This window comes from Parus major, chromosome 6, assembly GCF_001522545.3.
Source record: "Parus major isolate Abel chromosome 6, Parus_major1.1, whole genome shotgun sequence".
Lineage (NCBI taxonomy): Eukaryota > Metazoa > Chordata > Aves > Passeriformes > Paridae > Parus > Parus major.
The window spans coordinates 11821752-11833832 of record NC_031775.1 but is presented as its reverse complement, the minus strand read 5'-3'; the positions used below and the strand labels follow the sequence as shown (position 1 = coordinate 11833832).

Here is a 12081-nt window from a genome sequence, read left to right as displayed (position 1 = left end):
CCCAGCACCCAGACATTGCAGCTGCAGGGAAAACCAAAAGCCACCACAGGCACCTAGAGCAGCCAAGCAAGCCAGCAAAACTTGCTGCCTCACAGGGCCTCAGAAACGTGGGATGTTTTTGCATCCCAAGTCAGAGCCCAGAAGCTCAGGGCAGGCAGTGCTGGATTGCACACCTCCAGAAGCACACCAAAAGGAAACAAGATGAAACATTTCTCAGTACAAATGTTTACTCAGCTCTAAGAAAACGGGCCCCTGACCAAACCTCAGAGAGTGAGAGCCCTCTGGTCCTGCGGGCAGTGAAGGAGAGCAGAGACCAGCAGGCAACCCCCCAGCTCCATCCTTGCCCTTGCAAAGCCACCCAGGGAGCAAAGGGCATACTCGTGACCAGCTGGCATGACTGAGGGGAGGCTGCTTGTGCCAAACACACAGCAACAGCTCAGGAGAGGACATCTTCATGGCAAACTCTACCCCATGCTATGTTTCATCAGCTGCGATTACAAGTATTGAGAAATGCCTTCACTTTTACCTCTCCCTCTATTATTGTTTGGGGTTTTTCAGCTATGGAAAGATCTTTTGCAATGCTTTGAAATCTGATTAAAAATTAGGAAGGGTTTGGGGTTTTGTTATTGTAGGGGGGTAAAACAACAAGACTAGCTTCCCACATCCTCTCCTTCCATGTCCCTGACACATTCCACACCCATGCAGTAACGCCTTTTAACCAAAACCAGCAGGTCGCGATATGCCAGCACAGTTCCCAGTCTCAGTGTTGTTACTTTATATACATATTGCTTCATGCATTGCCCACACATGCACAGCCTTATCAAAGGCCAAGCCAGCCACACACCCAGTTTCTATAGCCCCCGCCTGCTTCGTATCCAAGGAAATAAAATACACAAGATGGAAACAATGACATCACTCTGCAAGAATAAGGATGAGCACAGGACAGACACTTTTAAGAAGCTTTGGGAAGACAGAAGTGGATGTTTCTCTCATCCTAAAAATACTCTGATTCAGCCTTAGAGCTCCTCCAGCTGCTAACCTCTGTCTGAAGGTTATTTATATTAAAAAAAAGAAAATCCTTATGTTTGAAAGCCCTTACTTTTTGTAATTAAGAAGAGCTGAACTACCCATCTCAAACCAAGTGTTTTCACTGATATTCTCAAGGTCTGATATTAATACTTGTGCCTTATTGCAAAGGGGATATATAGCCTTCAGGGAGCCAGACAAGGTTTTGGAGACAGTCTGGGTGCCAACTGCCCTTGAAGCTGGACTCTCTCAGCTCTTTTTCTTCATTACCTCACTCAGCAAAAACAGAGACCTGGACCCCACTGGCATCTGCGTCTTACAAAAAAAACCCAAACCAAACAAAAATACCCAAACAAACAAAAAATCAAAACAGGCCCCAGGTCTGACAAGACCTGACACAGTCAGAGGATATGGAGTTTTATTGCCTATTTTACCAAGAGGCAATATAGCCCCTTGGGGTACAGATCTTCCTGCGTGGTCCACGATCACCAGACGGCACAGCTGACTTGAAGCTATGCTGGTCTGTGGTCAATATCAAAAGCATTAAAATGAAATTAGTCACCAAGTAACTTATTCTCTCTTGCTGTGACCACTTTTTTCAAGAGACATTAAGCAGAAGGGAGAGGCAGACATGTTATTTTAGTCTTTCCCACTGTTGTGAGGAAAAGATCTTGATGGGAAAATGCCACTGAGCAATCAGCTTTAGGATCTGGTTAGAAGTGCAAGTGAACTAACTGAGTAAATATGCTAAGATGACTGTTATTTCCTTCCTCTAATGTTGCCATGGGCACCAAAACAAAGCTAGGTCAGCTGCTGAGCCATCAACACCAACAAGCTGCTGCACCTTTTGATGAAATGCAATTTTGTCATCACTCTTGCCTCAGTTTAAATTAATTTAGAACGATAAGGATAATGGCAATGAAATAATAAGTCTGTAGCTCTTTCATGGGCAAAGATCAGCTTAGACAATGAAGTCAGTCTTTGGACTCAGGACTTTGGGGAATGAATGGGAGGTTGTAGAATGCCTTTTTCATTTTCCAAAGGCAAATAAAAGTATTTTGAATGCACATTCCTAGTAAGGGAAAACACTTCCACAGGCATGACGCAGCATGTTACCAAATATCAGCCTCCAAAAGGATTGTAAACAAACAGTAAACAAACAGTCCGCTTCTAATGGGGTAAAAAACATGTAAGCAGGGATCTTAAAATATTTAGCTAGTCATAGACAAGCTCTTAAGCACTGGTTCCTGAGACAAATTGAAAATTAAGCTATTTTGCAAGATTTTTTGCAAAGATCTAGCAGCTACACCAGTAAAATAGGAAAACAAAGAGAAGGTGGACAAGCGTGAAAAATTTCTGAGATACCGAATGCAGGAAAGGCAACATCTAACAGCTAATTCTAAGAAAGATGGCAATATATCTGAATAAGTCAATTTCTACAGCAAGGGTTTTAAAGACTTTTTTTTTGAGCCTGAAGTAAGGCTACTCACACGTATGATTTTATGTCTGCATTCTAAGGGCTATGTACAAAGCCAAGGAGAACCATTGTCAGAGGACCCTGGACCAGGACTTAAACAAACCATTTGGACTCAGCATGTCCTATTTTCTTTGGTAAGTGAATTAATAAGTGCTCTGCACTAGACTGTTGCCAAGAAAAGCAAAGATACTGTTTTCACTGGCTAGCAAGTTAAAAAAACCTAAACAGCTCAGCTTTGCCTTCAAAGATTCAACTCTACTCACAGCTTTCACTAGTCCTGCTGGAAAAATGATATTGGCATCTTTGCAGTAAAATTCATAGCAGTTTGCCATGTTGGTATACATTCATGTTGGTATACATAGCATTTTCTGCACTCTCCTACTGCTGATTTGTAGCAGGCCTAGGCAAAACCCCTGATAATGCTGCAAAGACACAGCCCCAGAGCAACTTGGCCAACACTTGCCATATGCTCTGGCAGGAATCAGCCTGCTCTTCTGATTTCATGCTCCAAGCAGAAAGACCTCACTACAAAACTTACTTGATGTAGTCAGCTATTGAAAAAAGGAAATGGGCAAAAACCCCCAAACAATCCACCAAAGAAAGAAACCCACAACATCACAAGTTGATGGTATTCCTGACACTTTGGCACAGCAGATTAGGATGTTCAGGCACTGTTATGCCTTAAGAGTAAATAGAAGCTTGAGGTTTGGAGACATGATGCATCTCCCTTCACACTGCTGGATTCCTGTTTGAGTCTGCAGCAAGCCCCATTCACATACACAACTGCGAATTATTTAACCTGCTTTAATTTATAGGAAGGGAATAAGAAAAGGCAAGACTTCTGTGAGTTTAAATGTTCCTTTCACACCAGGAAATAACTCTTCTAGCAACAGGCATCAAAGGGGTGAAAGCCTAATTTTCAGGCAACCATTGATTATTAGTACAAGATTAAAACAGTCACTGCTCAGAGATAAGCTCTGTAACATGAATTTCTCCACACTCAGTCGTACATCAAATTCTCCTGCTCAAGTCAGTTACAGGTTGCTACCAATAAATTCAGTTGTACTATACTTATAAACTAGCAGTATCAGGGTATCTATCCAGTGGCCAGAGCTAGAACAAGGACTAAGACTGAGGTTAGGCTTTAGGAAGGGATGTTTTCCATCACCAGCATTACTGCTAAATCCTGACTATCTATGCAGGCTGGGACTGGGGAGAAAAATGTGGTGGGGCAGTGAGTTACAGGGCGGTTGCAGCAGCAGGTTTCTTCCTGCAGTTAACTAAAATTAGTGAGCTACTTTAAAATCCCATTTAGGGCATGTGTTGTGCCGTATGTTTAATTTTATGGCATTTAGTTCAATTCTTGCTAATGGCTGCATTGGGAAATGGGTCTCTAGGATTGAGTCTCCGCTGAATTAAATGACAGCTCTCTGCATCCTTGCAGCAAAACCTCAGTGCAGACTCTGCCCCACTCCTTTGGCAAGAGATAACCCCCAAATGTCCAGGTTGAAGCAGAACCTTTCAAAAACCTGGGCAGCAGAAGGCACAGACCAAACCTCAGCTCAACAGTGTCACAGACAGGTGTCACCACATGGCTCCAGCTTAAACTAAGTCCAAATGGCTCAGTCTCACACTATGCCTTGGCAGGGTTATGAAATACCTGGAGAATGCCACACTGAATTCTTGGGCCAAGTAACACAGAGAAGCTTGATGTGAAAGAGAACATGGACAGATCTCAGGCCAAGGTCTGAGCAGGGTGTTATTGCATGTGTGCTGCTTTAGTCTCAGGTCCTTTCCAACTGAAACAGCCATGTTAGTGCTTAATTAATTGCAGAGTCAAACTAGTTTTATAATATACTTATGGGATGTGTGCTTGGGCCAGAATCCACTGGGGCCATGTCACTGCTCCAGTGAAAATCCAGAGGAATGCCACTGATTTTGGTGTAGTTATTATAGATTTTTTTTTGCAGTGTAATCCTCTAAATCTAGCCCAGGTGATGCCCTTGCAGATTTCTGTTATTACTACATTTACTACACAGAGGCAGCAGACCAATGAAGCAAGGCTGTCAACAGGTTACAAAACCAATTTCCTAGACAGAGGCTGCATGATCTGCCACACAGATAAAAAGATGCTGCTGTATTTCTCTTCCACTTTCACCACAGCTAAACTGCTAAGAGCTTACTGAGTAAGAGCAAAAAATCCAAACCAAACCAACAGAAAACACCAAGTGAATAATATTCCTCACCCCTCAAGTCTTTTCTATCTACAAAAACCATCTGGCTTAGTGCAGTATCAATAATTTACTGAGCCACATCTCTAGAGTGCCTTCTGTGCCCTGTGGTAGGTGTGAGCATGCAGATGGCTGGAGGCACCTCTGACCCAAGCACCCAATTAGTTCTCCACAGCAGCAAGCTTCTCACCACGAGGGAGGGAATCTGTCTCTCAAGGCCTCCAAAGGCCACATGATCTCTTGATAGTACGGGGCATGATGGTACCCCCAACATGATTAACAGAATGGCATATGCTCAGCTCCTCACAGTATCAGGCCTGGAACTTCTCTCACAGGAGTAAGAGGGAACAAGAGCAGACAGCTATTCCAGGACTTACCTGTGGCTCAGAGGCCAGATTCATCTTATAAGGATGTGTCTTTCCCTCCTCGCTTACAAGTGGTGACCAGACTTTTGACTCCGTTCTGCAACATACAAATTTTGCATAATTAATCTGTTTTCATCAGTGACCACCATTAGCATTATTAAAAGACTCAAAGTTCATCAATTTCTCAAACATTTCTAGAGTCTCTCATACATAGCACAATTCACATCAGGAGGAATGTAGACAGTGTCATTTTAGATACACAACATAGGTGACTTAGAAAAACGAGGTCCTTGGAGCAAGACAAGATCTCAGCAGTGACTGTCCTGACTTATCCTTTGTGACTCCACAGGCAACACATCAGGTATGGGCTCCCACCCAGGCTGCCAAGCTGGGGGTTACCCAAAAGCAGAAGCTGAAGATATCCCTCAGATGCAAATCCCTTAATTAAATGGGACAATTCAGATTGTTATGTGTTTCAGTTTTTCTGGGTAGCCAGGAAAAAGAATGATTCTTGTCTGTATTGACTATACAGAGAACATTTTGTTCTTGAGGTTGGACTGCCTTGGAGATAAGCTAGAAATACTTTTTCATCTGTGTCTCCAGAATTTTCTTCTTATTTATAGTGGTATCCATGTTGAACAAACAGAAGCTTTTGGGAATGATGAAAAAAATAAATAAATCCCAGCCTGAAATGGGACTAAAAACTGAGACGACCTAGTGTGACAGAGAAAGTCTATGTAACCTTTACTGGTCTGTGGTCTGACCCAATTACTCACAGTAATCAGAAACACAAGTCAAGATCTACAACTGAAACCAACTGCTTTTACCATCATCATTGTGGAATTTTGCTATGTCACAAATAATGACAAATGAGTGGTGAGGAAGAAGTGGAGTGCTTGGATTTGCTTGAAATACGTTGTGGGAAACATATGGTACCTACATTTCTCAGAAGCAAAGACAGTAGTTAGCATCTCAGTCAGATTAAACAGTGCCACTTTTCCCAAACTTTTTAATAGTAGGGAATGAAAGACTTCAGTATTCTTGAGTGAAAACTGCTGTTCAGTGCTAAACATTGCATCATGCAGCAACCAGATGGTTGATAAACTCTTAGGATGAGGTCTGAAAACCATGTCCTGTTCTGTTGACAGGAGCCTTTTCTGGAAAATGGAACTGCAAATAGATGTACTTCCTAGGTATTTGTGGGTCAAGGACTAGCTATAATTTAAGTACTTAGTTAGCCAAACATGAATGCTTCCACTGAGAATTATCTGGATAACTGGAAAGAGATTTTCCAGTTAAAGAAGGAGGAAGAGACTAGAAAAAAAAAAAAAAAAAAAAAAAAGGCTTTTAAAACTGGTAAGAATGGAGAAATAGGGTACAGAGCTACCCACAATACATTCAGTCTGGTGTGCACCATTCCTCTAAAAACCTTCCAAAGTCACAATATTTTTAAAACAGCCAAACTTAGATGAGATGCACATATACATCCCAGATATTTGCCGCATAAATAGTGTTTTAATATTTGCAACCAGAAGGCAGCTCAGTGAGAGGAGATGGGAGGCAGCATTCTCAGTCATGAAAGAGGAAGAGTTTTATTGACCTGCTATTCCCTTTACTGCACTGTGGACTTTACACAGAAGAAACCTGAATGAAGTCTGCTGTGCTGTACCACCTTTCACAGGAAAAGTACAAACAAACAGGTCACACCTGATATCTTTTATGGATATTCAGGTACAGCAAACCTTTAACTCTTGGTTACTGCATCCTGCAAGCCCAGCTGATAGCTGACAAGCCATGCCACTCAAATGCTGCTGTCTGGCAAGCTGGGGCACATGCAGACAAGTATGACTGTAACAGGTGGGTGGTACCAGATCCACACCAATCTGATCATCATCTTGTCACAACAGCTGCTGTTACTGGATGTCCAACATGCCTCAGGTGAATACATAACAACCATTCTCTCCTTGCTTCTGGCAATCTGTGCTTCAAGGTACCTGAGGAATGAGAAATTTCACACAAATTATGGCTATCAAGCCTCACAAAGTCACACCCATTTCCAGGATGGCTCTATTTTCCACACCTGAAGACTGTTTGCAGAAAGGGGAGGAGCAGCCTGCTAACTAATACAAAGCCTCATTCCTTGAAAGTGTTTGGAGATTATGTATGACCAAGTTTCATCTCCTCAGGAGAAACAGGGGACACAGCAAAATATATGGAAATGAGACACCCAGCCAGCCAGGCCATAAGCAAAGGAACGTTGGCTGGAGATGAAAGAGCAGTTCAGAGAGCATTAAACACTTCAGCTGATTTCTAGCATGAGGCATCCCTGTGCCAGTTCTCGCAGCAATGATCCAAGAACTCTTTTGAGGTAGCATTTTCTCTTACAGCAGTTTATTATAAGGTTTCAGAAGCACGAGGAGCCTTTATTCACACTGAAAAATTTAAGCCTAAAGCAGGCCAGTGTATGACTACAGAACGGAAACTTCCCCTCAGGCAGTTGTTTTCATCCCACTGCCCCTCAATGTGTTTGAGGTCTGGTGACAAAACACATTGGTCTCCAGAGGAGGGGAGGCAATTATGGCAAACTACTGCAGCCCACCGGGGGTTTGACTGGATTTTTCTCCTTCATTTATAAGCAAGGCAAATAGCTCAAGTTTGTTCCCCAGTCTGCTGCCATTCTGCTCTGTCACTGGATATAAATGGAAGCAACAAGGTCACTCCAAGCTTTACTTTCAATCCAGTCTAGAAGTTATCCAAACAGAAATGTTAAATAGGCCATGCATTTGTCCCTCTAAGGCAGGGAAGATAAAGCTTCCCTTTGTCTTCACAACAGCTGCAGAAGAGCCCCTCAGCCACTCTCAGTAGCCCATTTATAGCCCCAGTGAAGTGGCAAAAAGGACACAGCTTTGCTCTCCCTGGCTTTACCCAGTAGATCTTTCAAGGCATGTGCCCCATCCCACTGCACTGCCTGTGGAGCCCACGGTCTGTGGGTCCTAGGTAGGACCACAATGGTCCCAGCTCTTGGGAAGGGTTTCCTGGCTCTGCTTCTTGTGTCAACACCTGTAATTCTACTGAAGTGTGGCAGGAGGAAGAAAAATACCACTTTAAAGTTCACTCACTACTAGCCCAGGGCTTACTTTCTGCAGTGTTGGGGAGTGTGGGCACCAGGCACAGACAGCAGGACAGATTAGACTCACCATGTTTGTATCTTATCCATATATTTTCACATCTCAGTTATATGAAGGAGAGAACAGGCGTCAGAGCCTTGGTAACAGTGCCGTCAGTTCACGCCAGGCTGCTGCTGGTAATGGCTTTCTGGAGGATTTGTTCCCCAACTTTGAGGGAGAAGGCTCCCAGCCAAAAAAACGCCTCCACGTTCCCCTCAGCAAGGCTGTACCCCTGCCAGCGAGCATGGTCATGCTAGCAGGGCTGCCAGACCTGCCTCTCCACTGGTGGAGGGGCTGGATGTCCAACAGCCTGCTGGGGAATCCCACCCTGTCTGGTGAAAGCCAGAGGCTTTGGCATCCTTATCAGATCTCAGAAACTCCTGATAAACTGATGAACATTTATTTTATAATATGGTTTCTAATTCATATTCTTTCAAATGAGACTCCATCAGAGAGCAATATTCAAATGGTGCAGGAGACAAAAATATGACACAAACAAGTCTGAGAATGAGGGTCAGGCAAATTAACAGCAGGGACATGTATATACAAACCTCATCATTTTTGCAGTTTACATTTCCATGTTGTTTCTTTTACTGCAGGACAAAGAGTAACTAAGACTGGGCCAGGGAATGAGCCATGCATCTCCTGTTTCATCCAGGCAGAAAGCAAAATCCAAGATTAGAAAGAAATTTTTCTAATACTAGTTCGGGTGCAGAGGTACTAGCAGGAAAAGAAGGAAGGAAGCCACATGCAAGTCAAGGCAGGAATATGGAGAGGTATTTATGAAACAACACTTTCTGAGCAGCTTGGCTTGAACATGATGTAATATAAACATTACAAGAGCTCAGATTTTGCTATCAGTGCTTTGCATGCAAAGTTGGGCCATAGCTTCAAGGGAAAATTCAGAGCTGGAAAATGAGAGTCTAATTCTTTGTTCCAGGAACTGTGTAATTTCCATAAAGAAGAAAGGCACATCCACATTCATTCACATCTCATTTAAAACACTGGGATGGACAAAACTAAGATACCAAGCAGCAAATAAACCTCAAAAGACTGAAAAGTTTCTTGCACAGCATGAAGTTTCTTAGCTGAAAAATGAGGAAAGACCTAAAGAATTTCTCTTTCACAATCCTCTCACCAGAGTTTTCCACAGGCATTTTAATAATGTTCAGAAACTAACTACGAAAGCTCACAGGCTACCTTTTAATCAGTCTTTTAGTTACAACAGCTGTTAAATACAGACCCTTGGCTTTAAACATGAGTAGTCACTTTTAACAAACATCCATTAATGGACGTATTCAGTTTGGCAAGAAGAACTGTACTCAGGCTGCATACAGCCTCCTGTCAATTCAAACAGCAATGACAGTCACAACTTCCTAGAGACAGGAGACCCCAAATACATTTCTCCATGCATGGCCCTCTTGCATTTCAGGTGTCTCTTTATATAACCATTAAAACCAAAAAGGCAACTCTAGTTAACCTTCTGTTGCTACTTCTGTGTATCTGGAGCAGGTTCAGGACAGCTACAAAACTTAAGACACACTTGACTGCTCAGACTTACACTGTTCTTGCACTTGCCAGCTGCAGTTAACTGTTATTGCCTTGCCACAGAGGCTGTAAAATCACAACAAATGACAATCCTGATTTGCCAAAATGACTTTGAATGTGTCTGTTGTTAGTAAAAGCTGCTGGCATGCACCCACGAGGGCTGGAAGCACCACAACTGGAGAGGTTGGGAGCAGCCACACTGGCCAGGCAACCTGCATGGCCTTATATAGCTGCACACTGAGCAGCTGGCCTTTCCCAGGGCCAAAGGAATTATTAGTAAGATGACAGAACTGGAAAACTCTTCTTGGCAGGGAAGCAAAAAAGCAAACCTAAATGAGTCAACGGATTCCACCAACTTCCTAGAACAGAAATCCAAGCCTATTGTGGCTTTGTGCAACTATTCCCCACAGCTCAGACCTGGGAACACATGGAGCAAGCAAGAGTGCAACCACAGAAAATGCAGAGGACATGACACATGGGCTCTCTTCTTCAAAAGCATCTACACATGATCCTTTCTGACAATCCATTTAGCGGGTGCTGGTAGCAGATAGGACTTCCCTGATCCTAGCACTTTTCAAATAATAAATAGAATAGAATAGCTTTGCTCCTTGGCAGCACTTTCAACAAATTGAAAGACTATTTTGCAAACAGGGAAGGTGCGTTAATGTATTATAAGCTGGCAGCAAAATGGCAGAAAAGCAGCTTGAAATTTGAGGAGCAGAACAAGACCTTACCTATTTACAACCCCTTTTCACAAATATTTCCCTCTACCACCCTCAGACTGCCAGCAGACATAAAGGGAAGGACAGACTCACTACAGGAACACTTTCTTTATTGAAAAAAATGCCTATATAAATATACACTTTACCTTTGAGTTGCTCAGGGCTGCACAGTCCCACCACCCATCTGGTGACTATAGCCACAGGCAAAGAGACGCTTGTTTTAGAAATAATTTTCACCTGTGCTGCAATGAACATTTGTCTGCTTTTGTACATCTGCAGCTACAGCAGAGCTGTGTTGTCAAATTCATCATGAGCATTTCCACTGACATGGGTGATGCCTGGATCATCTGACTATCATGTGAATTTTGTGGTAGGAGTATTTGTTCCACCTGTACCTTGCTTTGAATGTTCTTTGTCGGGGGAAGCATCTTACTCAAAATATACTAAATTTCCAAAGAAAGCTGATAGTTGTCTCCAATTTGTCAGACACATCTTGCTGCTTATCCCCATTAATGGAGAGCAGCCCCAGGCAAGGCTTTGCTCAACCCTAACATGTCAGTGCAGTGATGTTCACACCCTAATTTGAAAAAAAAAAAAAGTCACCAGGAAAAAAGAAGCAGAGCTCCTTTCAAAGATTGAAAACTTCATTTTTCCTTTGGAGAGACTCAAAAGTCTCCCTGTAAATTTCTAAGTTCAGCAACCAAGTAGGTTTGAGTTGACTGAAGCACTAACGAGCTTGATTTTGTTCTGCTGCAGACAATAATGGAACTCTTACTTTAGTTTCTTGGTAGCTACATTTCTCTTGAAAGAAAAAGCAAAATGAGTGAACAAAAAGAGGCTCAGAAAAGAGCAGGAGCTGTTAGACACAGTGAGTTCAGTGGGAATTTGTTTTCTATGGCCACATTGCCACTTTCGAGGCAGAAGACAGACCTTTCCAACTCTGTTCACAAGTCAAACAGCAAAGCACCTGGCAGTGCCACTTAGAAAAGGGTATTCAGAGAAAGCAATTTGGGGCTGGGTTTTAAATCCTAGGAAATTAAGAGATTTGCCCCTTGGGTGAAAAAGCAGACCAGGCATGTTTTCTTCAGCTAGAAAGTTGATATGTTTTTAATGGTGACTTGTGTTAGACGAGATTTCCTGCCTACAATCTGATCTGAAATATTTTTGGACTGTTACCATTGCTAAGAAAAATAGCGAAACAGGAAACATTGGAATGCTGTTGATATACACAATCAAGCATACAGTGCAAACAGCATTTCCTTTACCAGAAGTGTTTAAGTCCTTCCAATTCTCTATATTTACACTTCTCTTAAATAATCATTAGTAAGCCAAACATGAAGACATCTTAACTGCTTGGCTATCATTAAAAGAGAAGAGAGCTGCCTATTTGAAGAATACACATGTATATATATTGTTTTCATTCACAGAAGAGCACATGAAAAAGAGAAGCATAATACTTCCATGAAACACTCTCCTAGATTCCAGCTACTTGCAGGTTAAAGACTTTCTGCAGCAGAGATACCTCTATTGTATATATTATCCTTC

General features: G+C 42.5%; 1 protein-coding gene across 2 annotated transcripts in view; it reads right to left on the bottom strand.

The window, feature by feature from the left end:
- PDLIM1 (PDZ and LIM domain 1) overlaps positions 1-12081 on the bottom strand; it is a 43556-nt gene that overhangs the window by 16557 nt on the left and 14918 nt on the right. For both annotated transcript variants that reach the window (XM_015632551.2, XM_015632550.2), the window contains exon 3: positions 5112-5196. In XM_015632551.2, the coding sequence (XP_015488037.1) occupies positions 5112-5196 (85 nt within the window). The remainder of the gene's footprint in view (positions 1-5111; positions 5197-12081) is intronic.